The 27,078-nt window shown below is 45.0% G+C and overlaps 1 protein-coding gene and 1 long non-coding RNA gene across 7 annotated transcripts in view; one reads left to right on the forward strand and one right to left on the reverse strand.

The window, feature by feature from the left end:
* The window catches only part of LOC137562944 (peptidyl-prolyl cis-trans isomerase-like), a 54,416-nt gene extending 44,272 nt beyond the window's left edge, over window positions 1–10,144 (forward strand). For both annotated transcript variants that reach the window (XM_068274777.1, XM_068274778.1), the window contains 2 exons: window positions 5,025–5,197; window positions 9,387–10,144. In XM_068274777.1, the coding sequence (XP_068130878.1) occupies window positions 5,025–5,197; window positions 9,387–9,537 (324 nt within the window). In that variant the 3' untranslated portion in view covers window positions 9,538–10,144. The remainder of the gene's footprint in view (window positions 1–5,024; window positions 5,198–9,386) is intronic.
* Window positions 1–27,078, reverse strand: part of LOC137562945 (uncharacterized) — a 197,026-nt gene that overhangs the window by 2,946 nt on the left and 167,002 nt on the right. The window lies entirely within an intron of this gene.

The following is a 27,078-nucleotide window of genomic DNA, read 5'->3' on the forward strand; positions in this document are numbered from 1 at the left end:
TCCTGCAGTACTGCCACAATGACTATTCCCAACAATGGCACAGTGACATTAGTAACATGCCTACAGCAATTACACAGAATTTGTCTTTATGTACACACTGGGAATCAGCCTTGTATTCCTCCCATCCTCATAGCCACACAACTCTAATGATGCCCATGAAGACAATGGTTTTTCTCAGATGCAATCATTTTATCAGATTTGCGGGGCAGCAAGTAATCGTAAGGTAACTAAATAAGTCGAATACGGCACTTTCTTCAGATTAGTCATAAAATCCAACATTTGAAGAAATTCTGTATTCCAATCAACCATTGATTTTCTCCACATACTGCTGCTTTTCTGTACAATTTGGCGGTAAAAATCTGATCAAATGATCGCATCTGAGAAAAACATTGTACCGTTAATTGGCACCTTAAAGGGCAACTGTAACGAGAGGGATATGGAGGCTGCCATATTTATTTCCTTTTAAACAATACCAGTCGCCTGGCAGGCCAGCTGATCCTCTGCCTCTAATACTTTCTGCCATAGACCCTGAACAAGCATGCAGCAGATCAGGTGTTTCTGACATTATTGCCAGATCTGACAAGATTAGCTGCATGCTTGTTCCTGGTGTGATTAAGACGATACTGCAGCCAAATAGATCAGTAGGGCTGCCATGCAACTGCTATTGTTTAAAAGCAAATAAATATGGCAGCCTCCATATCCCTCTCGATACAGTTGTCCTTCAAGGCAGACTAGCAGTAAAAACCTTCTGCTTATCACACGGAACAGATTGGCAGACATGAGAACGGATCCTATGCCAAGCAATAAGATCCATTCACATTGGTCCATTCGCTGTGACCGGCAGAAAGCAAGGATGTGCGGTCTGCAAGAATTCCTGATGCGGATACGGATTGCAGAGAAAGCGGATGCTAACAAAAGCAATGCAAGCCTATGAGAATAGAAAGTGTCCGTTTTTTACTAGGTTGGTTGCCGCATATGTTTTGACAATTTACTCACCTGCTTCAGTCACATTTTGTTCCATTGCTGCTGCTGGCACTGCTGCGAGGAAGAAGTGTCAGTATACAGACCAGAGTCCTCTTAAAGTGTACCAGAGATGACGTGTATATACAGTGGCAAGCATACAGACACTTATGCTGTGCTCCTTTTCTTTTTCCCTGCCTGAAAGAGTTTACAATTAGCTATGGAACTGACAGTTTTTCTCTGGTCAGGCCTCAGTCTGCTCACTGATAACAAATTACAGCTATAACAACACTTTCCTAAGCCTGGGCCCAGATGCAATTCACTTTTTCACCTCAGTTTTTTCCTAGGTGATATTTTTATGACTTGTAAATAAAATGTTTTTTACATCAGCAAACAAACAAATACTCAAAATGATTTTGACAGAACTTTTTCACCTACTTTTGTGTACTTTTTCCATTGCAAAGTGCTAAAAATTCATTGAAGATGAAAAATGATCTCCTAGGAGAAAACTCAGGAGAAAAAGTAAATTGAATATGGCCCCTGGGCTTTTTACTAGGAGAGGAAAAGATAAAAAGGACAATAGTTCATGTATTTTCATTCTGGGACTCTTGAGACACTGAAATTGATCAGAAACAATGAAACACTAAAATTGGTTTGTACGGGCTGGTGCACACCGAGCGGGTTTCTCTGCGTTTTTGCAGCCGCTTGCGGCTGCGGATACGCTTGGTCAATGTATCTCAATGGGGTGGTTCACACCAGAGCGGGAGGCGTTTTGCTGAAACGCATACTCCCGGTGTGAGGAATTTTTTGGATTGCGGCGGCGTTTCTGCCTCCAATGTAAAGTATAGGAAAACCGCAAACCGCTCTGAAAAACGGCAGTTCAGAGCGGTTTTGCAGGCGTTTTCGTTACAGAAGCTGTTCAGTAACAGCTTTACTGTAACAATATCTGAAATCTACTACACCAAAAACGCTTCACAAAACCGCAAAATGCTAGCTGAAACGCTACAGAAAAATAAGAAAAAGCGTTTCAAAATCTGCTAGCATTTTGCGGATCTGCTAGCGGGTTTTGGTGTGCACCAGGCCATAATGTTTATACATAAAATAAAACCTTGAGGTATTTAAGAGTCATTTTTAGGAGTAGAACAGATCCCATTGTTTATCTCATTAGTTTATTTTCATCTCTGGTTCACTTTAAGCAAGGGGCTCCCCATTGGATTGAAACAGTCCTTTGAGAATCCTCTCTCCCCAGGGTTTACATTGGTTCACTGAGTGACAGCCAGAGCACACCAAAAACCTCCAGCAGATCCACAAAACGTTAGAGGTTTTTGAAGCAGATTTTCAGAGCGATTCGAGGCACGTTTAGAGACGTTTTCTAAACATGCCTGGCATTTTTGGAGTGTTTTTGTGTAGCAGATTTAATATATTGTTACAGTAAAGCTGTTTACTGAACAGCTACTGTAACAAAAACACCTAGAAATCTGCTCTGATCTAGTGTTTTTCAGAGCGGTTTGAGCTTTTCCTATACTTTACATTGAGGCAGAAACGCATCTGCAAACCGCAAAAATGCTGCAGGAGCCACGTGTGTGGATTGCTAAAAACCTCAAACCGCTGTTTGTGCACCATTCTATTGAGATACATTAGCCAAGCGTTTTCACAGGCGGCAGCAGTTTTGAAAACGCTACCAAAAACGCTTGGTGTGCGCCAGTGATGGATCAATGAGAATCCTCCCTGGTGAAGGTAGGATTACCATTGGTCTGTTGCAATCCAATGGATAGACCCATGCTTCTGCTGGGACTCTGATTTCTATACGAGCACTTCTCTACTGCAGTAGACTTGAGCAGCAGTGGTAGCAGTGGTGGTGGAACAGGCGGCAGGTGAACCGGACAGGTGGCAGTAGCAGAGGATTGAATGCACAATAGAAAGTAATGTGAACAACACAAGCAGAATTGCGACGGGCTACAGCATACCCTAACCGGATACGCTGTGAGTGCATCGGTGCAGTCAAGCCCTTGTTTTCTATCCTTTTTAAAGGAAACCTGAGAAGTCAAAAATATAGATGCTTACCTCTAGAAATCCCTCCGCTCCAGTGCTGGGTTCACTGAAGTTCCATGTAGCTCACCTGCACTGCCCTGCCAACTCTCACTTCTGCAGTAGCACAGTGCCGCTGCTAGGGTTCAGTGTGAAAAGGCAAACCCATTCAGCTAGTGTGTAGGCGCGAGCTGTCTACGCCTGTGCAGTGCGGGCGAGCTCCATCCACAGGCTTGCCAGTCGGTCTCAGGACTGGAGAGGCGAGGAGGAGGTAGATGGGGGAAACCTCTGGAGGTCAATACCCAAATTAGGTTTTTTTCCTTCAGGTTTACTTTAAAAACAAACTCCATGAAAAGAATTTTTCTATCTATGGATTTTGTGGAAAAGGGGTAGAATCTCTTGAGAGTTATTGACTAGTGACCTAAGCCCGTTTAAAAACAGGCTCTAGGTCTGTCACCGCCGCGCGCACCCGGCCGCCCCGGGCCCATCCTCTCCCAACGGCTGTGTCAGTGCAGGATATGCGCAGTAGCGCAAAAGCACTGAGACAGGGACAGGACGCAGGGACACTTGTACATCATTAGGTAGGATGTCTGTGTCACCAGCTGGTAGAGTTTTCCACACCTCCTGTCTTGGCAATGACAAATAAAGCAACAATTAAAATTAATTTAAGAAGGATGCAGAGTAAAGCTTTGTACACATGCTAGATGAAACCCGGCCGATAATGGCCACCTTTGCCAAGAATCTGGCGTGTATACAGCAGCCCCCGATACCCCTCGATGCCTCGGCCACTCAGGGAGATCAACTCAGTCGAGCGCTGGCCAAGAGGATTGCTCTCCGCACTCACCCCGTCTGCCACGTGATGCACTCCGTCACAGGCTAGTCTGCGTAGTCACCCAAGGGATTGAGTCCCCCTTCTGGGCGACATGCATGTGTACAAGGCTTTAGAATCCATCAAGTATTTATTGCTCTTCTACGGTACATTACTTTTCCTTGGAACATGGGTTGACATTAAACTCAAAGGTATTAAAGGACCACTGTCGCAAACATTTTAAAATGTAAAATACATGTAAACACATACAAATAAGAAGAACATTTCTTTCCTGAGTAAAATGAGCTATAAATTACTTTTCTCCTATGTTGCTGTCACTTACAGTAAGTAGTAGAAATCTGACATTACCGACAGGCCTTGGGCTAGTCCATCTCTCTGTAGGGCATTCTCAGCATGGCTTTTACTTTTTACAAATACATTCCCTGAAACAGATTTATACAAAGATGCTGGCCAGCCTCCCTGCTCGCTGCACACTTTTTTAACAGTTGGACGGAGCAACTGCCATTCACTAAGTGCTTTTGAAAATAAAGAGAACCCTGAGAACCCCCCCCCCCTAACATGAGGTGATGGGCTAGTCCAAAACGTGTTGGTTTTTCAGATTACTACTACTTACTGTAAGTGACAGCAACATCACAAAAGTACACATACTTCTTATTTGTATATGTATTTAATAGTTTAAATTTTAAGATTTTCGTGATGGTGAAAACAAAATAGACACATTCAGGCTAGTTTCACAGTAGGCCATTACCGGCCACATTGTAATGCAGAATGTTGCATTGCAATGGGATGTTCACAGTGCGGTCATCATACAGTGATCTGACGCAGTGCGATACCGCCTAACGCCAGCGTTAACAGTGCAGTGAAGCGTACATTTCACAGACTGTATGTTTAACTGAATGCGACGCAATGTGTGGATAAGGTTTAGCACTGCTTTCTTGTTGCGTTGCTGCTATCACAGGGAACGCATTGCAATGGCCACTGTGGTCCTATGATCAAACTAAGTAGATGGAAAAGAAGGGAGAGTCTCCACATAAAATTCCAATAGTAAAAACTCAAAAGATGTTTGAAATCTTCAGACTTTCAATCTTTTAATTTGAATTTCTTTTCAACATCCTCATACATGTCACAGTCTCCCCCTCTGCAATCTCACGCTATTATTCATTTCTGTGTATGCTCACCAGTTAATACCTCTATTGGTCACTTCCAGGGAGGTGACTTTACCAACCACAATGGCACAGGAGGTAAATCAATATATGGCGGTAAGTTTGAAGATGAAAACTTTATTCTGAAACACAGTACCCCAGGTGTCCTCTCCATGGCCAACGCTGGACCCAATAGCAATGGCTCTCAGTTTTTCATCTCAACTATCAAAGCTGATTGGTAAGTTGACTGGTATATAAGTTGAGTTAAAGAGACTCTGAATCGAGTCTAAATTCACTTTTTTAACATGCAGTCGTGTTAAGAACTATAACCCCTGCTAAACCGCCGCTATCCCCCAAATCCCCTCTCCTACCTCCGGGGAGCGCTTCCTGATGAGGCAGAGCTTATGGCTGTAGCTCTGCCTCCCAGCGTGTCAATCCCCGCTGATCGCCGCCTCTCCCCGCCTCTCTCAATCTTCCTTCACAGAGAGGGGCGAGTGAGAGGCGGAGATCCGCACGGCGATTGACGCGCATGGAGGCAGAGCTGCAGCTGAAAGCTCTGCCTCCATGAGCAGCAAAATCCACGACTAACAAAGTCGTGGATTTTGCAAGGAGGATAGCAGTGTTTTAGCAGGGGTTATAGTTCTTAAAGATACTCTGAAGTCTCCTAAAAACCCATCTTTTTATTTTAAAAATGTGTTTAACATGATTGTCCTAACTAAACTGCCGCATCCCCGCCGCTGTAATCTATCTAAACCCCCTCAAACTCCCCGGGGGGCAATCTGGGCAGCGCTTCCGTGAGAGGCAGAGCTATGAGCCGCAGCTCTGCCTCTCAGTGCGTCTGTCAGCCCCGTATCGCCGCCTCTCCCCCGACCCTCAGTCTTCCTTCACTGAGAGGGGCGGGGGAGAGGCGGAGATACGCGCTGACAGACGCGTGTAGAGGCAGAGCTGCAGCTCATAGCTCTGCCTCACATGGAAGCGCACAGGGCTGCAAAATCCATGACCAAGAAAGTTGTGGATTTTGCGGGGGAGAGGGAGAGGGGAGTTAGGGGGGATTTAGATAGATTACAGCCGCGGGGATTCGGCGGTTTAGTTAGGACAATCATGTTAAACACATTTTTTAAATAAAAAGATGGTTTTTAGAGACTTCAGTGTCTCTTTAACATGGCTGCATGTTAAAAAAAAAGCTAATTTAGACTCGCTTCAGAGTCTCTTTAAAGAGATCGTCAGGGTTTGCAGTTACTAAGATTGTAAACCTGCATTGACTTTGCCTGTTTGCTGTGAAGCATCATCCCATGGTTCGAGATCTTGGGTTTAGTGCATTGAGGTTTTAAAGAGGAACTTCAGCCTAAACAAACATACTGTCATTAAGTTACAATAGTTATGTTAATTAAAATAGATAGGTAATATAATCTCTTACCCACACTGTTTTAAAAGGACAGGCAAATGTTTGTGATTTCATGGGGGCTGCCATCTTTTTCATGGGGGCAGCCATCTTTTTGGTTGAAAGGAGGTGACAGGGAACATGAGACACAGTTCAAACTGTCCTGTGTCCTGATCACCACTCCCAGCTGCATGGTGCTAGGCTTCAAATCTCAAATTCAAAATTAAAAAACCCCACAAATTTGCGCCAAAACAGCAGCAGGAGAACAACAACATCAGTAATCTCATCATGCTTTGCACAGCTCCAGGGGAAAAATGCATGGGCAGTTTTCTTCTGTGCAGCTAAAAATGAGGCTTGGGTAAAAAAAACAAAGTTCTGATCCTGTGAAACTGTTAAAAAAACACCAAGCCTTTTCAGTGCTGAAAAACAAAAGTTTGCTTTCCTAAAACAGAAAGAATTTGCGATAATTCAGGTTGGAGTGAGCTCGAGATGTCTCCCAGGCACCACTGCTGAATATATGCAAATTAACCATTGTACCCTTAGAAGCTAAACACACCTCCAGAACCGCTGGAATGCAATGATGTGTCAGCTTGTTAATATGTACAGAGCCATAATAATCCAACATGCATACAGGCTGTTTCGGATTGTTTGATCCTCATCAGTGCATGGCATGGATTAATTTGGCTCTATGGAGTAGGGCTTGTAAATCCGAGAGGCACAGACTAACCAGCAAGGTCATGGTGACCCAGAACTCATTGGGGTGTGTAAGGGACTACAATGGTCCTAAAAGCCCCCTTACTAAGATGTTAAGAAAAACAAAAGTTTGCTTTCCTAAAACAGAAAGAATTTGCGATAATTCAGGTTGGAGTGAGCTCGAGATGTCTCCCAGGCACCACTGCTGAATATATGCAAATTAACCATTTTCAGTGCTGCTGAGTAGATTTTTAGTCTGGAGGTTCACTTTAAGGAGATTGCTTATGCCTAGTATTTTAAATTTGAAATAATATTAATATTTATTTTACTATACAACTGTGTCTACTGACGTTCATTGGGGGTTTGGGTAAGCATAACATCTTGCAGTTGACAGTAATCTTTAATCAGAACTCTACTTAACTGGGTTGTATGGAAACGGACAAAGAAATGTGAATACAACCTCCTTCCATGCACACAGTTTTAAGAAGTCTGAATAATTTTGGTACCTCTCTCAGTTGTAGCTACCTAAGCCTATTCTTAGTAGCCCTTGTGAAACCTCTAGCAATATAACCAAGTTTGTGGGAGAAAGAAGACCCACAAGTGTGGTTTTGTAGAACTGGGACATAAAGGTTAATAATCCTTATATGTCAGATTAATTCTCAAGCATAACAAAAGAAATTAACTAATTAATGGCATCCTGATTTATTAAAACGTCCTGTTTGAGCCTGTTAATGACAACAGGACATTTTAATAAGTTGCTTGCTCCCGCCGCCGCGCCGCACGTGCGCGCGCCGCTCCTGATTATTGTCAGGTCTCCGTGTTCCGTGATTGGGGAAGAGGACCGAGCAGTCCTCTACCCAATCGCAATGCCTTAAATAAATGGACGTGACCTTGATCAGCGGCCGCGTCCATTCACAAAACAGGATGCCGTCACAGTTAATAAACTGTAAAAAAAGAAGAAAAAAAAAAAAAAAAGTGAACACTTCCGAAACAGGAGAGTGTTCACTAGTGCCATCTTGTGTCCAAAAAGTAAAATTACACATACAGGCACATACTTACACATACACTTATTTATACACAATATTAATAAAATTAATTATCTGACTTCCAAAGCCCCCTCCCCCCCCCCCCCCCCAAAAAAAAAGCACTTGTAAAAAAATCAGTTTAAAAAAAAATACATAAGTAGTTGTTTTAAGGACTCAGCTTTTATATTTTATGAGGGGATATAACTATAACTTTACTACATACGGGCTTGTAATTATGGGCCGGAAAAAAAAAAAACCAGAAAAATATCACCTATATTTCCACATAATATATTGTCGCCATACATTGTGATAGGGACATAATTTAAACGGTTTAATAATCGGTACAACTGGGCAAACAAAATGTTTTAACTACAGGAGAATGTTTAATTTTAAAACTATAATGGCCGAAAACTGAGAAATAATGATTTTTTTCAATTATTTTATTTTTTTCGTTAAAACGCATTTAGAATAAAAAAAATTCTTAGCAAAATGTACTACCCACAGAAAGCCTAATTGGTGGCAAACAAAACGAGGTATAGATCATGATGTTGTGATAAGTACTAATAAAGTTATTAGGGAATAAAAGGGAGGAGCACTGACAGGTGAAAATTGCTCAGGTCCGTTTGGGTAAAAACCACTTGGGGGTGAACTGGTTAAAGAGAACGCAAGGTGATAGATATATGGAGGCTGACATGTTTATTTCCTTTTAAGCAATACCAGTTGCCTGTCAGTCCTGCTGATCTTTCGTTAGATCTTTTTTAGTCAGTAGGGTCTAAATCACACACCTGAAACAAGCATGCAGCTATCTTTTCAGATTTGTCATGGACATCTGATCTGCATACTTATTTGGGGTCTATGGCTTAAAGTATTAGACGCAGAGGACAGCCAGGCAATGTGCATTATTTAAAAGGAAATAAACACGTCCGCCTCCATTTCCCTCTCACCTCAGGTTCCCTTTAAAAGAAATACTGTATCAGGGATTTTTAGCAAAATGAGATCTAGCTCTGCTCCCAGCCGGTCTCCGCGGGTCCCCTCTGTTGCAGCAGGCGGCCTGGTGAGGTCAGTATCTTCTGCGTCTGTGCGAGCGCTCGCCCGTGCCGCACGCACTCACATAACCGGAAGCGCACACAAATCTCCCAGCCATGTGAGCACGATTTCAGGGAGCGCGGTTTCATCTCTTCTTTATTATTTTCAAAACCGGAAAACATTTTTGATTGGGCTTGTTCTTCAAAGATAGGCAACCTTTACTAATACAAGGTCTTTACTGTATACTTCTGTTGTGTCAACGTTCACATGCTGGGTATCTAACTTTATCTTTTTACCTACAGGCTTAACGGGAAACATGTGGTATTCGGCAGTGTAGTGGAGGGGATGGAGGTGGTGAAGAAGATGGAAAGTTATGGCTCCAACAGTGGGAAGACCAGCAAGAAGATAGTGATTGCCGATTGTGGAGTCCTAGAGGACACACCCACTGCCTGACAACCTCATCCAACCGAAGTGCTCCACTGCATGACCTGAATACATGGCATTCTCATGGTCAGCCCTGAAAGCTGACACTAGTGATTGCTTGTATTTAATCTCATCAACTACTATGCCTCAAATTATATATAGATTATATCCTAATTTATAGACGCTAATCAATTTCTCCTACATGATTTCTGCTGTAGGCAAAATCATGTCGCATAAAACAGGAAGTGGAAGAAATGCATGATCACATGATTGTGGTCAAACAGAGACTTACAGATCAATCATGTGTTTCCTCCTGTGCTGTTTACTCTTACATTTTCATGTATAGGAGAAATTAATCACCTGTAGGTGTTCCCTTATCTTGTTATCTTATTTCCTGTGCCTGCTCCCTATTACTGAACCAGTAATATCCCATAGTATAAATCAATGCTTTCCAGCCAATGTCTGGTGCTGCATAGGGCTCAGCAGGCTATTGGTGTTCTCACATTCTGTGCTGTGTCATGAGTAAGAGCACACAGTACAAGTTCATTGTTTACTTCTGTAAGAGCAAGCTCAGGTACCTTATATCTATTTAATGTTTGTATCTTAAAACTTAAAATTAAAATAAAATTGTAAACAAGAGAGAGTAATTTTAATTTTTCATAAAAAACAGAATGGTGTCGCTAATGGCAATTATTTACTTGAAATGAAAAAGAAACTCAGCATCTTCCTAGTTGCTATGGGACTTTTTTTTCTTCCTGATTTGGGAAAGCCAGACTAATTCCAGTGAACTTACTATATGTCTTAAAGGGATACTGTAGGGGGGGGGTCAGGGAAAATGAGTTAAACTTACCCAAGGCTTCTAATGGTCCCCTACAGACATCCTGTGCCCGCACAGCCACTTCCCGATGCTCCGGCCCCGCCTCCGATTCACTTCTGGAATTTCAGACTTTAAAGTCTGCGCAGGCACAGACCATACTGGGCTTGAGTGTATAGCACAAGCCCAGTATGGTCTGTGCCTGCGCAGTATGCTCCTGGTGACATCAGCGGGATCGAGGACATGGCACCGCAGGCGCAGTGGTTTTCTGACTTTAAAGTCTGAAATTACAGAAGTGAACCGGAGGCGGGGCCGGAGCATCGGTGAGTGGCTGCGCGGGCACAGGATGTCTGCAGGGGACTATTAGAAGCCCCAGGTAAGTTCAGCTCATTCTCCCCTGACCCCCCTACAGTATCCCTTTAAGGTTAAAGGGAACCTAAACTGAGAGGGATATGGATGTTTCCTTTTAAACAATACCAGTTGCCTGGCATCTTGCTGATCTCTTTGGCTGCAGTAAAGGCTGAATCACACACCTGAAACAAGCATGAAGCTAATCCAGTCTGACTTCAGTCAGAGCACCTGATCTGCATGCTTGTTGAGGGGCTGTAGCTGAAAGTATCAGAGACACAGGATCAGCAGGAGAGTCAGGCAACTGGTATTATTTTAAAAGGAAAAATCCATATTCTTCTCAGTTTAGGTTCCCTTTAAAGAGGATCTGTATTTTTTTTTTTAAACCCTCTGAGTGATACTTACCTCGGGAGGGGGAAGCCTCTGGATCCATAACGAGGCTTCCCCCGTTCTTCTCCATCCCTCCGTTGCTTTGCTGGGACCCCCCAAATTGCGGCGAGGGAAATATTTACCTACCGCGATCCTGCGCAGATGCACTAGCGGCTCTTCATTCAGGTTAAGGCGGAAATAGCAGAACTCGATCGATCCGCTCTACTGCACAGGCGCAAGGCAAGACCTTTGCACCTGCCTAGTAGAGCGGATACGATTGTGCTCAGCTATTTCCGCCTTAACCTGAATGAAGAGCCGCTAGTGCATCTGCGCAGGATCGAGGAGAGGTAAATATATCTCCTTTCAGCACCCATTCACTCGCCTATCAGCACCCGACCCCCCCCCACCTACACATCCGCACTCAGCTGCAGACCTATCAGCACCCAGCCCCCCACCTACACATCCGCACTCAGCTGTAGACCTATCAGCACCCAGCCCCCCACCTACACATCCGCACTCAGCTGTAGACCTATCAGCACCCACATTCACTCGCCCATTAGCATCCAGCCACCCACCTACACATCCGCACTCAGCTGTACACCTATCAGCACCCACATTCACTCGCCTATCAGCACCCAGCCACCCACCTACACATCCGCACTCAGCAGTACACCTATCAGCACCCAGCCCCCCACCTACACATCTGCACTAAGCTGTAGACCGATCAGCACCCATTCGCTCGCCTATCAGCACCCAGCCCCCCACCTACACATCGGCACTCAGCTGTAGACATATCCGCACCCAACCCCCCACCTACACATCCGCACTCAGCAGTACACCTATCAGCACCCAGTCCCCCACCTACACATCCGCACTGAGCTGTAGACATATCCGCACCCAGCCCCCCACCTACACATCCGCACTCAGCAGTACACCTATCAGCACCCACATTCACTCACCTATCAGCACCCAGCCCCCCACCTACACATCGGCACTCAGCTGTAGACATATCCGCACCCAACCCCCCACCTACACATCCGCACTCAGCAGTACACCTATCAGCACCCAGTCCCCCACCTACACATCCGCACTGAGCTGTAGACATATCCGCACCCAGCCCCCCACCTACACATCCGCACTCAGCAGTACACCTATCAGCACCCACATTCACTCACCTATCAGCACCCAGCCCCCCACCTACACATCTGCACTAAGCTGTAGACCTATTGGCACCCATTTGCTCGCCTATCAGCACCCAGCCCCCCAACTACACATCGGCACTCAGCTGTAGACATATCCGCACCCAGCCACCCACCTACACATCCGCACTCAGCAGTACACTTATCAGCACCCACTTTCACTCACCTATCAGCACCCAGCCACCCACCTACACATCTGCACTCAGCTGTAGACCTATCAGCACCCACATTCACTCGCCTATCAGCACCCAGCCCCCCACCTACACATCCGCACTCAGCAGTACACCTATCAGCACCCACATTCACTCACCTATCAGCACCCAGCCCCCCACCTACACATCTGCACTCAGCTGTAGACCTATCAGCACCCAGCCCCCCAACTACACATCTGCACTCAGCTGTAGACCTATTGGCACCCATTCACTCACCTATCAGCAGCCAGCCCAAATCAGTTAATAAAAGATTAATGTAAATTGCTGCGATATACATCTATGCCTAACCGTATCAGCTACAATGTAACCAAACTCATAACCAATCCCCTATCGCTGAACTGCCTGCCCTATTTGCTCTTTCCAATAAATATTTATGTTGGTCCACCCAGAGCTGGGACAAGGTTCTCCAGCACCCAAGGCTGAGACACCAAAGTGCGCCCCTCCATCCCTCCCACCTCAGCTGTCACACACTGATTGCTATTAGACTAAGAGGGCCACAGGGCCCACAACCTCCCCAACACCTTAATATCTAGTTATCTGGCTTGCAGTCATTGCTATGTATCCCCTTTTCCTATTTATTTCTGCTTCATACACAATTAGCAATGACAGCTGAATGAATTGTGCGCCCCCTCCTACACTGCGCCCTGAGGCTGGAGCCTCTCCAGCCTATGCCTCGGCCCGGCCCTGGGTCCACCTCCAGTTCCCTGACCATAACACTGTACAAACATGTTCTGGAAAGGGGAAAGCTTTGCTGCTCCCTTTTGCAAAGTACCTCTTAGGCTGGGTTCACATTGCACAAAAAATGTTCCATTTAGCGGAAGTAAACCAAACAAATCGGCACAGATGCGAACTGATCCTATGCAAAACAAAAGAATCTGTTTACATTAGTCCATCTGGAGTGAATTCATTCAATCCGTTACGATTTTTATTATTTAGCTGCTGCGATCACCTGCATGAGAGAAGCGCTGGTATACAGACCCGAGCCCCATCAGAAGCATCAAGCTTCCATTGGATATCAGTAGACCAATTAAAATCCTCCAAGGTTTGAGGGAAGATTCCCATTGGTCTGTTAAAAACCAAGGAGGAGACTCAATGCTTCTGCTGGGGCTCCAATCTGTATACTGGTGCCTTTTGCATGTAGTAGACACGAGCAGCGGAGGAAAGCGAATGTGATGGCGACAAGTACACCTAGCGGGTGTTGACATGAAGCAGAATGGTAAAAATTAATGAAAAATTGATGCCAACATAACAAACTGATCTGCTTGAAACGGAAAAAAAAGATACGTTTTTACAGAAACAGTTTTTCATCCGGTACAGTGTGAAGCCAGTTTTAGGCTAGGCACACATAAAAAGGTGCCCAGTCCAGTCCTGTCTTGTCATTTTTTGACAGTTGAATTTGGTTTTGTATGTGTTTTCATCACTGTGTTCAAACATAAAAAGTGTACATTGCCCGTCCAGTCAGAGAAAACTGACAGGACAGGACTGAGCAAGAATGTGCAGATTTAGGTGTGAACCCAGCCTGTAATGGATCATGTGAATTGCACAGAGCAGTGTGCTTCAACCACCAGGGGGACCACATCACATTCTGCTGAGTGGAATGGCAATGATGATGTTGTCTTTACATTTTAGATACATTTAAACGACCCGTTTGCCCTGAAGAAGGGACTGTTGTGTCCCCCAAACCTTGGCTAGTGTCTTCTACATTAAAGTATCTGTATCGGAAGAGCCAATCTCCTCATGTCCTTTATGAATTGCTCAGAGGTTGAAACTTAATGCTTGTTGGCTCAGTTTTCCCTGGGAAATACCAGCATGAATAAAAGTGGCCTACTAAGGCTTGATCTGGGGGCTATACTGATTTTTTTTTTCTTTTTACATAAAGGGAACCCAAGGTGAGAGTGATATGGAGGCTGCCATATTTATTTCCTTGTAAACAATGCCAGTTGCCTGGCAGCCCTGCTGAACATCTGGCATAAGTAGTGTCTGAGTCAAATCCCTGGAACAAGCATATGGCTAATCCAGTAAAACCTGAGTCAGTACCTGATCTGCTGCATGCTTGTTCAGTGTCTATGGCTAAAAGTATTAGAAAGTATTAGAGACAAAGGATCAGGAGGACTGCCAGGCAACTGGTGTTGTTTAAAAGGAAATAAATATGGCAGCCTCTATGTCGCTCTCACCTTGGGCTCACTTTAAAAAACCTACTTAACAAGCATACACATGTACACTCTTCTCTGTCATTGCTGGTTACTGCTTTGCACAGCCCTGCAGATTTAGTTGCTAAATATGCGTGTGGACTGCCATCTGGCTAACCCAATTGCTTGTGATGTAGAGGAAAATGAGCATCCACATGCACTGTTTCCCTGTTTCCATGTGTGACTCTAACAGCAGCCGGGCACAGCTCCAGGTATACAGAAGTGAGATAGCTCACACTTTCTCTGTACTGCGGCCACTTGCCAGCTGCTTTGGCTTCTCCTTTCAGCTACAGTGACAACATTACAACCAGATTTCAGGAAGTGGGTCAGGCAGAGGAATGTTCAGCACCCTCTTGCAAAAAAAAAAAAAAACCCACAAAACAAAACAAGACAAAAAAAAAAGCAAATCAAACAGCTTTTAACAATCCGTTCACACTGCAGGCGTTTTGGGGTTTTTTAAAATCGCCCACCAAACGCTTGTGCAATGAATGTCTATGAGAAGTTTCATATCAGCGCGGGTCGTGCGCTGTCCATTCAGTAAAGCGGTGTATGCACCATTTTTGAGGCGATTCCACCTCAATGGAAAGTATAGGAAAAACGCAAAACACTCACAAAATCGCTATGTGCAGGGATTGCGGTCGTGTTTTTAAGAATAAATGCCTGCTTACGTGAACTATAGCAATGGATGAATGACAACTGGCTGAAACTAAATGCAGACAAAACTGAAGTCCTTCTGATTGGAGGGCAGAGCATGATAACAAAACAACTTACGGTAACTTGCAGTCTTCACCACTGGGAACAGGAGGCACGGATCTACGCAGCTCTAATCATGTGCGTAGCCTGGGAGTTCTAATTGATGGGGACTTAAACTTCAGAACTCAAATCTCTGCTGTGGTGAAATCATCCTATTTTCACCTGAAGAACATTGCAAAAATCAAGCACCTCATACCCCCAGAAGATCTGCCAACCTTAGTCCACGCCTTCATCACATCCCGACTGGACTACTGCAATGCTCTCTACACTGGCCTTCCAAAAAAGGCCTTGTACCGCCTACAGCTGATACAGAATACTGCTGCCAGACTGCTAACCAACCAACCCCGTCACTGCCACATAACGCCAGTCCTGCATTCCCTTCACTGGCTACCTATAGAATGGAGGGTCCTATTCAAGATCGGCCTACTGACATTTAAATCCCTGAATAATCTAGGTCCTGAATACATGAAAGATATGTTGCAGCTGCGTAGCAATCCCCGCATTCTCAGATCCACAGGTTCTAATAATCTAGTCATACCCAGAGTCCACTTGGAAACTTTTGGTCCCAGAGCCTTCTGTCATGCTGCCCCTACGTTTTGGAACTCCTTACCTGAACAGATCAGGACAGCTCCATCCCTGGACGTGTTTAAATCCAGACTGAAAACCCACCTGTTCAGTTTGGCATTTGCAGAAATATAACTTTTGTTGTGTGAATACTTCATCCTACTACCAATTACTGAATCTGAGAGAGCCTAAGCGCTTTGAGTCCTATGGGAGAAAAGCGCTATAGAAATGTTATTTTATTGCATTGCATTTATTCTTTTCCAGGTCAAAGAGTTTACTTCCTGACTTGCGTCAGGGAGGGAATTACAAAACCGCTCGGGAAAAATGCTTAGTAAACCGCTAAGCACCAAAACGAATCGCCCACCCAAGCGCCGGGAATTTGAAAAAAAAGACGCCTCAAAAACAGCGGACACGTGAGCTGAACGCAATGCGAACAAGGCCTAACCCCTTCCCTACCACACGTTATTTCCCCTTAAAGTGGACCTGAACTCAGAACTTCCTCACTGCTCTAAAAGATAAGCAAAAGCATAATAACTTTTACAGAAAAAACATGTATTTGTTGCAGCTGATAGAAACCCTGCACTGAAACTGCAGTGTGTCTACTTCCTGCTTTTATGGAAGCAAACATAGGGTTACCATCCTGTGTTTACTAATTAGCTGCTCTGCCTTGGCAGAGATCAAATTACAGATGTGATTAGTCACAGATGAGGGGGAATTAGACAGTCTAAACCCTCTAACTACATACAGGGTGCATTTCTCTCTTTGTTTTCCTTCTGTCATGTGCAAGAGTTCAGGTCCAATTTAAAAAACAACAGCAATTTTCACAATGTTCTTCCCATTCATTCAGGAATAACTTGCTACTTATCACACTGAAATTATCTATATATTGTTTTTTTCAGGGCCAATTAGGCTTTTTTCTGAGTGATGTTTGTTTTTGTAATTACTTAATTTTCTATGCATTTTAAAAGGAAAAACAAGGGAAACATACAAAAATCCACTATTTCTCCATTTTATCTTCTAGAGTATTAAAATAAAAACCTACTGTAGATAAAACGCAGACATTTTATTTGCCCATTTGACCCGGCTATCCCGACATTTAAATTATGTTCCTAGTATAATGTATGGGCACTATATACTATTTATAAATAAAGGTGTATTTTTTCTGTTTTGTGTTTTTTGTTTTCAAATTGTACCCTATCAATAATTGCAAGTCCTTATTTCCAATAAATAAATAAATAAATAAATAAATAAATAAATATCAGTTTGTGGCACACATATTTAAAAAGTTAAGTCTCTAAGGTAACTATTCAATTCTGTCACTTTGTTTTCTTTTAAAAAACATTTCTTAGACAATATTTTTAGCAAATACTGTACACTAACCTTTCATCAAACTATTATGATTATTGATTTATACAGAGTAAGAAACAAAGGTACATACAAATATGAAACATAAAAATACAGAGATTAGTATACATGTAGTTTGATATGTAGTAAAGAATTGGTAAACAACATAAATGTCACCATAATCAGTACATTGTGACTAACAAAATGCACAACCCAAATGTTCATATTGATATGTGTGTATACAATAGGGGGAACCATTACAAATACAGTAAAGTCCCCGTTATTTTGGAACTCAGGCAACCGGAAGTCTCAACTAATCGGCATGCCTGAGGGGGATAATGGGGCCAGAACTTTTGGGGGTTTGCAGGGCTTAAACTACTTACTGATCCTCTGGGTGCTGTTTTCTGCGCATCCTGCAGTTCCCAGTGGCTTTCTAGTGCCCATGCATGACTCCTGGCCTGTCACTTGACCCAAAGCAGGTCAGGTGACACGTCGGGAGCAGGACACATAGGACATTGGGAAGTCACTGGGAACTACAGGAAGTGTAGAAGACTTCTCATTACCGCAGTTTAGTGAATATACGCCATTGTCACTGCCTAAAAAACATTTGCCTCACAACTAAACTATATGTGCATGCAGGGCCGGTTCTCTCATGAAGCAAGATGAAACATTTGCATCAGGCGCAGAGATTTCAGGGGCAGCATTTTTGTACTGTGTGTACCTTCCTGAGGAGGAATGGAGCGGCTGAGGGTGAGCAGTTTGTTTGTCACAGACTCACAGCCAGCCAGCGTGCTAATGTGTTGAGCTGCAGCATGTCATGTGAGAACATTATACGAAGCAGAGTAAATTGTGCTGTGTGATAATTCCAAATCGGGGTGTCTCAGGCAGCAACTAAGTCTAGAGCCGGCCCTGTGTGCATGCCCTCATCTTCTAACTTGCCTATAGTAACATCCTTCTGTGTGACCTACTTACTAATTGACTGGCCCCGCTCCAGATGATCATGAACTCTACTGCCCAACTCATTCACCTCTCTCGCTTCTCTAATGCTAACACTCCTTCCATGGAAGCCTATAAAACAGAGGCTAGTCGAGATCCTGATGCTGGTCATACGTCATTCAATATTGATTTCTAAATCTTGTCCAATGTTATCACTTTAACGTACCGTAGTATAAGCACTTGCATAATTCCAAAAACATACAGATAAGTTAATTGGCTCCCCTAAAAATTGGCCCTAGACTATAGTACTTACACTACATAATATAGACATATGGCAATGGTAGGGATTAGATTGTGAGCTCCTTTGAGGGACAGTTAGTGACAAGACAATATATATATATATACACTGTACAGCGCTGCGTAATATGTCGGCGCTATATAAATACTAAATAATAATAATAATAATAATAAACAATCTGTTCAAATAATTCACAGTCGTTTGGATCTAATATTATGAAGATATGGTAAAATTGCACAAAACTGCACAAATAAGCGTGTATTGTGAATGTCCAGCATAGCTTGTGCTTACAAAGCCCTTCGCCTTACATACAGTAATTGCACTCATTTCCAGATACCACCCAAAGCAGCAATCTGACCTCTGTTTGGTCTTCCACAAAAAAATAATGGTGCAGTACTATACTTCAATCATCAAATCCATCATGACAGCAACTATGACTGTCTGGTTCGACTAATGCTCTATATGAGGAAAGGTGAGACTGCACCGCATCATCTGATCAGCAAAAAAAATATAATTGGCTGTAGTTTACATTCCCTGCAGGACCTTTACGCTAGCAGGTGCAGAAAGAGAGCGAACAAGATTGCCTCTGACCCTTCTCACCTTGCTCACTCAATCTTTCAGCTTATGCCTTCAGGAGTCAGATACCAGTCTGTCGGAACTAAAACTTCCATGCACAGGAGCAGCTTCTTCCCTCAGGCGGTAGCCATACTCAATAAAGAATCACACTAGATTTGCTAGGACTTGAAAGCATTACACAGAATGGAAAATGAATGCTTCTCTCACTGTTTACTACCACTTTAACTTATATACTGTCCTTGACTTGTAATTTCTACCATATACTGTTTGCCCTTGTATTGTTTTGTCTGAGTTTTGTTTGTGTCTGTCAAACAACTGTCAAGTCAAATTCCTTGTAAGTACAAACTTAATTGTACATAGTTATGATGCTAGGTACATGGAGGATATCTGTGTCATTCTCAGAAATGGCACACAACATAGACAAATAACAACAAATCAACTGAAATAACAACATTGTGCATTAATACAGAAATGCAAGAAGTACAGTATTAAAACACACCAATTCAGTAGTCAGAAATAAATCTGTGATTAATATACAGGGGGAAAAGTTACAAACAGGTTACCATGAAATAAAAAATAACAATTCATACACGCACATCATAAACTAGAAATGTGTACGTGCCGATGGCAGAGGAACACATGAGCATAAGGCCTCGCAATCTGTTGATAATTGGTACTGGAGCAGCACAGCGAAACAGGATCCATATATTAGCTGAAGCATGGGACTAAAGATGGAGACTATACATGGAAATATACAGTCACATACCACATATGTATAAAGGAAGATCAGAAACTCCAGGAAATATAGTAGAGCAGATATTAACCACTTAACGACCGCCCACTGCACATGGGCGGCCGGAAAGTGGATCCCGCAAGGACCGCCGCATGTACGAGAGGCGGCGGTCCTTGTACGGGCATGGGCGGAGCGATTGCGTCATTCGTGACGCGATCCTCCGCCGGGGACTGGCTCCGCCCCCTCGCGCTGTAACCCGCCAGCCGTTCGGAAGCGTTGGCGGGTTACTAGCACCCGGATCGCAGCATACAAAGTGTATAATACACTTTGTAATTTATACAAATTGTATTATACAGGCTGCCTCCTGCCCTGGTGGTCCCAGTGTCCGAGGGACCACCAGGGCAGGCTGCAGCCACCCTAGTCTGCACCCAAGCACACTGATTTTCCCCCCCCCCCTGCCCCCTGATCGCCCACAGCACCCCTCAGACCGCCCTCCCCTGCCCACCCCCCAGACCCCTGTTTGCACCCAATCACCCCCCTAATCACCCATCAATCACTCCCTGTCACTATCTGTCAACGCTATTTTTTTTTATGCCCTAAACTGCCCCCTCCTGATCACCCCCCACCCCTCAGATTCTGCTCAGACCCCCCCCCCCCCCGTGTACTGTAGGCATCTATCCCCCTGATCACCTGTCAATCACCCATCAATCACCCCCTGTCACTGCCACCCATCAATCAGCCCCTAACCTGCCCCTTGCGGGCAATCTGATCACCCACCCACACCAATAGATCGCCCGCAGATCCGACGTCAGATCACCTCCCAAGTGCAGTGTTTACATCTGTTCTCTACCCTAAACACCCACTAATTACCCATCAATCACCCATCAATCACCCCCTATCACCACCTGTCACTGTTACCCATCAGATCAGACCCTAATCTGCCCCTTGCGGGCACCCAATCACCCGCCTACACGCTCAGATTGCCCTCAGACCCCCCCCCCCTTATCAATTCGCCAGTGCAATATTTACATCTGTTCTTCCCTGTAAAAACCCACTGATCACCTGTCAATCACCCATCAATCACCCCCTGTCACTGCCACCCATCAATCACCCCCTGTCACTGCCACCCATCAATCAGCCCCTAACCTTCTCCTTGCGTGCAATCTGATCACCCACCCACACCAATAGATCGCCCGCAGATCCGACGTCAGATCACCTCCCAAGTGCATTGTTTACATCTGTTCTCTACCCTAAACACCAACTAATTACCCATCAATCACCCCCTGTCACTGCTACCCATCAGATTAGATCCCTATCTGCCCCTAGGGCACTCAATTACCCGCCCACACCCTCAGAACGCCCTCAGACTCCAGCCCTGATCACCTCGCCAGTGCATTGCTTGCATCTATTCCCCCCTCTAATCACACCTTGAGACACCCATCAATCACCTCCTGTCACCCCCTAGCACACCTACCCATCAGATCAGGCCCTAATTTTCCCCGTGTGGGCTCCTGATCACTCGGCCAAACCCTCAGATCCCCCTCAGACCCCCTTCCGATCACTTCCCCAGTGCATTGATTGCATCTATTTTCCCCTCTAACCACCCCCTGAGACACCCATCAATCACCTCCTGTCACCCCCCTAGCACTCCTATCCATCAGATCAGGCCCAATACAACCTGTCATCTAAAAGGCCACCCTGCTTATGACCGGTTCCACAAAATTCGCGCCCTCATAGACCACCTGTCATCAAAATTTGCAGATGCTTATACCCCTGAACAGTCATTTTAAAACATTTAGTTTCCAGACTACTCACGGTTTTGGGCCCATAAAATGCCAGGGCGGTATAGAAACCCCACAAGTGACCCCATTTTAGAAAAAAGACACCCCAAGGTATTCGGTTAGGTGTATGACGAGTTCATAGAAGATTTTATTCCTTGTCAAAAGTTAGCGGAAATTGATTTTTATCGTTTTTTTTTCCACAAAGTGTCATTTTTCACTAACTTGTGACAAAAAATAAAATCTTCTATGAACTTGCCATACACCTAACGGAATACCTTGGGGTGTCTCCTTTCTAAAATGGGGTCACTTGTGGGGTTCCTATACTGCCCTGGCATTTTAGGGGCCCTAAACCGTGAGGAGTAGTCTAGAAAACAAATGTGTGATGATTTGCTCAGCTGCCTGTGCAGGCAGCTTTTTGACCATTGTTTTGATTTGCATGCTGCAGGACTCTGGAAAGAAGAGCTTCTGTCAGTTTTGCAGCTTGTGCTTGCAGAGGAATTTGCATACGTTGTCATGCAAATTGCCTGGCCACATTCATTGGAGGCGTGTACTATAAGTACTATGTCTTTCCCACAATGCTTCGCTGTTCATAAGGATTTTGTCCTGTGTAACACTCCTGCCGGGAGTGTCAGCCATGCTCTTTGTTTGAAGTTCAGCTTAGAGTAATTCCTGAATCTGCGCTAGGCAGGTTTTCCCTAGTGCAGTTAGGATTGTATTATCTGTTTGTATGTTCTGTTGCCATTGTCCTGTCCCAACGGTGGTCGAGAGGAAATGGTTCTGATCTCTGTTCTTGGAGTATAGCTGGTGCAGCGGTTGCTACCAGCTATCTCTTCTGTTCTGTCTCCTGGGATTGCGCTAGCTACTTTTTGCTAGCGCTGGGGATCCTTCTGTTCTGCAACTCTGTCTCCTGGGATCGCGCTAGCCACTTTTCGCTAGCGCTGGGGATCCTTCTGTTCTGTCTCCTGGGATCGCGCTAGCCACTTTTCGCTAGCGCTGGGGATCCTTCTGTTCTGTCTCCTGGGATCGCGCTAGCTACTTTTCGCTAGCGCTGGGGATCCTTCTGTTCTGCTACTCTGTACCTGGATCGCGCTAGCCACTTTTCGCTAGTGCTGTGGATCCTATCTCTCGCTTGTCCCTGTTTTCGTGTGTCTGTCTTATCTGCTACGACCGCTTGCTGGAGGCTCGGTGAGGTAACCGTTAAGCAAGCGTTCGCGTCCTCTGTTTCATGTTTGTCTGTCGATGGTTAGTTAGGCGTGCTTGTCTCTATTGTGCTTATCACGTGGAGACCGCGCATAACCGCGTGCACTGTTGCGAATGAGTGCGGTGTTCACGGTTAGCTAGCGTTTGTTGTTTTCCGCATCTTCTCATTGTATTATTTACTGTGCCTTTGCTACCCTCGTATTCTGTCCTGATCTGCCTTGTGTCACGTCTGGCGATCGCACCTCTCGCGTTCCTATTTCATATCTGCTGTTGTGTGTGCGCGGTCGCGGGGTGGCGACTGGATTGGCGCACACACATACAACCTGTCCCTTTGCTCGTTCTCATTCGCAATCGACTCTCTTGCGATTGCGTTCTGCGTTTCGTACAATTCCTGTCTGGCATTTGTGGAGGTACAGAGGATTGGTTCCTCTGCACTCCCCAGCGCCATCTGCCGACAGGAATTTTCCCTCTACGGGTGCGTAGCACCTTTTGCTGGGTTCCTGCAAATTATACGCTTGTGGAGGATTTCCGCCGTGTCAGCGCACGCGTTGTGCGCTGATCACGGGGAAAGTTCCACAATCGTTACAGTATGAACAGCCCAACCCAAAACCCCAGTGTAGACGGAAATTCCGATTTGTACGATTTTGTCGAGTTTGGGTCCTGTGTCTTTAAGAGCTTTAAAAGGCTTAATTCAGAGACCAAGGCGGAATTTCTTTCTGAATGTGTGAGGTTTTGCCTGAATCCCACCTTTCAGATTTCTGATCCGTCCACGTCGGCTCTTCTGTTTGCCTATGTGCTCTTAAAAGACGATTTGTTCACCTGGGCCTATAATCTGTTAAAAATCAATTCTCGGAATGGTAATCTGTATCAGTTGCTTGCAGAGATATTCTCTCACTGGTTTAAACTGCCTGGCTTACCACCTGCTCTGATTGAGTGTGTAGCTGCTGATAAGTCAGCTGATCTTTCCCTTCCATGCAAAACCTTTCAGTATGACAATCAGTTCAATGTGTCTGTTGCCACTTCAGGTTTTAAACAGCAGACATGCAAAGTGGCTAAAAAGAGAAAAACTAAAAAAACGCAAGCATCGGAATAAAACACTCCCTATTGATGTTTGTAATGATGTTGTTCCGTCTCCGGCTTTTTTGCCCCAATCCAAAGCTTATGTGGATCCTGCTATAGGTAGGATCGCACACTACATTAAAGCAGTTAGAAAATCTGTTCTTGTTCCTGAACTCCAACCCTATGGAGTTTATGTGGATACTGGCCTGTTTGAACCCCCATTTGCTTCCTGGGATGTTGGGGCCTTGCTGGAGGAATTAGATTTGGATTGGAAAGCCTTTGCGATTTTTACATCGCAAAAAGCGAAGATGTCTTGAATGCTTGTCTTGACTATGTACCTTCTGATTGATTCCGATGAATGTGACAAGGATGATGTGGATCTGGTGATCTATGTATGGCAAACGATTTTGGATGAGTTGCACACACACCAACCAATTGATTCCAATAAAGAGACATCGTTGTCGGATGATTGTTCCTGCCTTTCTGGGGTAAAGCATGTGAGTCTTGACTTTGTGCAATCTGAAATGAATGAGTGTGCCGCTGTGGTTGATTCCTGTGCGAATCCTAAAGGATTCGCTCCTGACAGTGTGCAGTTTGAATCTGTGCGATCTGATGCCTGTTTCTCGGATGTTCCTGCAGATTGTGATCGGCATGAGTCTGCCGGTTTCCTCAAGGATGTGTGGGATCCTTTGTCATTTAGAAACAGATCTTTGAGATCTTCCGTCTGTGACCCTGCTATGGGGAAAAGTTCTCGACTATGCAGCGTCAAAAGTAAATTTAATATGCCTAATAAAGTTTGTCCTGTTGATGTCACTATTTCTTCTGCAGATGAGTCTCTGTCTCATCGCATCAACTGGTGCACGGAGGATAGGTGTATCAGGTATAAATCCTGAATACCTGCCGGTGCCTTGTCTCAGCCGGATTGCTCCCACGGCTACTGGAAACTCACTTTGTTCGATAATACAACAAGTTTGTTGCAGCCAGTGGTGTGCCGTCTCTTTTGTGGTTTTGGAGTCTCTGTCTCACCCTGTTCACACCTGTAAGGGCCCGTTGCCTGAGGACAGTTGCTCCAGCGTTTCGGTCCTAGATGCCTTGCAGTCTGCTCCGCAGATCGCGGAGGTTTGCGCTATAGAAGCGTCAGTTTCACAACCTAAAGTGAATTTTGATTCGCAGGTTTTGCGTTCTGATTCCTCGGATTCGACATTGTTAGCCGAATCTAAAAGTGAGACAGCGCTTCGGTTTTGCGAATCTGATGCTGAACCTTCTTTGCCTTATTCAGAGACGCTTTCTCTGAACCTGCCCTGTACCATGAAATACAATATGATGTCCAATCACACTGACATTTGTGAGTCCCTTTCTTGCTCTGAGGGAAGTTTTGACTCTCCACCCTGTACTCTGGATGAGTCAACATTGCCTTGTACAATATCTCCTGCCCTGCCCCTAGAGGCTCGTCTAGGTATTGCTGCTATTTTTACTTGTTTTTCTGCAGTTTTGGAGTTACAAGCTAGTTTGACTGCCACACAGAATTCTGGGTACAGTGAGAATGAAGTTAGGGAGTCAGTGTGTGTTCCAGTAAATATACCTGTACATTCCCCTCATGATGATGAGATCCAGTCTCAGGTTATGGTGGAACCATTCCTGGGACATCTGCCCTGTCCACAAAATAAAGTTCCAGTTTTGCCCTGTAACATGGATAGTTCAGAATACTTCCTAGAAAACTTGAAAAATGATGTTCCTGAGGTCTTGTTTGATGTTCTGGAGGTCTCCGAGTTCCTCCCAAAGGGTGCAGAACTTGTAGGAGATGTCTCCTGTCCCCCAAGTCCTTCTGAGGTGTTGCCCTCTTCCGTAGGCATTGCTGCTTTGCTGGCTACCTTTTCCGCTCTGGTGGAGCTTCAGTCATGTGTAGTCAATGATGATATTGCAGTCACAGAAATTTCCGAATTTGAATCCGAGTCTTCTTTTGAAAGTCCAGTGCTTGAGACCATTGCTCGTGATGATTCTCTGCCCAGTCCTGGTTTTGGTTTCCTCGTGCCGGACTCTGAGGTTGGCAGTTCCCCGACATGTCCTGAGGTTTCTCCTGTGCTGGTGTACCCCAGTGTGCTCTGTGACCCAGAAAGCCCAAGTGTGCCTCGGTTACCAGCGTACTCAGATGCTTCCTCGGTGGAGACATGCTCTGATTTAGCCTGCCTGCTTGCATGCCCAGAAGTGGTCCCTGAAAGTCTTGATCTTGATGGGTGTCCTCGTAATTCTGAATCCGGAATTGCCATTGGTTCCATGGGGGTTCTTGGTAATTCTCCATGTGAGCCTGGTGATTGTTCTGCCCTCTTGGGATCTCTGTGGAGCTTCAAAAGGTTCTGGGAGATTCCGGGAGAAATTTTGCTTGGTCCCCTGGATAAGATCAACGGTGGCTTTTGTGTTGTAAGGGACACTTCGAACAGGTATTGTGGCAGGTTTCGTATTTTCGGACGCTCCTTGGAAGGTGGTGGGTATTGTCTGGAGGGTGTCGATGGCTTCTTCTCTGGCAGTCACAGTCCTGATGGGTGTTATACTGAGACTGGTAGTACTGATGGGCATGTTTTGGTGGCTTCTGTTTCCGATGAGGTCGGTTTCGGGTGGACTGACTCTGGAATTGGACCTTGTCGGGCTGTCCTGACCTTCATGAGTCTTCAGTTTGAGTCTGTTGCTAATAGCAGTTTTGAGGGTCGTCTGGAATTCGACCCTGGAGGGGGGGGGGGGGGGGGGTACTGTGATGATTTGCTCAGCTGCCTGTGCAGGCAGCTTTTTGACCATTGTTTTGATTTGCATGCTGCAGGACTCTGGAAAGAAGAGCTTCTGTCAGTTTTGCAGCTTGTGCTTGCAGAGGAATTTGCATACGTTGTCATGCAAATTGCCTGGCCACATTCATTGGAGGCGTGTACTATAAGTACTATGTCTTTCCCACAATGCTTCGCTGTTCATAAGGATTTTGTCCTGTGTAACACTCCTGCCGGGAGTGTCAGCCATGCTCTTTGTTTGAAGTTCAGCTTAGAGTAATTCCTGAATCTGCGCTAGGCAGGTTTTCCCTAGTGCAGTTAGGATTGTATTATCTGTTTGTATGTTCTGTTGCCATTGTCCTGTCCCAACGGTGGTCGAGAGGAAATGGTTCTGATCTCTGTTCTTGGAGTATAGCTGGTGCAGCGGTTGCTACCAGCTATCT

This window comes from Hyperolius riggenbachi, chromosome 3 (genome assembly GCF_040937935.1).
Source record: "Hyperolius riggenbachi isolate aHypRig1 chromosome 3, aHypRig1.pri, whole genome shotgun sequence".
In the NCBI taxonomy this organism is placed as follows: Eukaryota; Metazoa; Chordata; class Amphibia; order Anura; family Hyperoliidae; genus Hyperolius; species Hyperolius riggenbachi.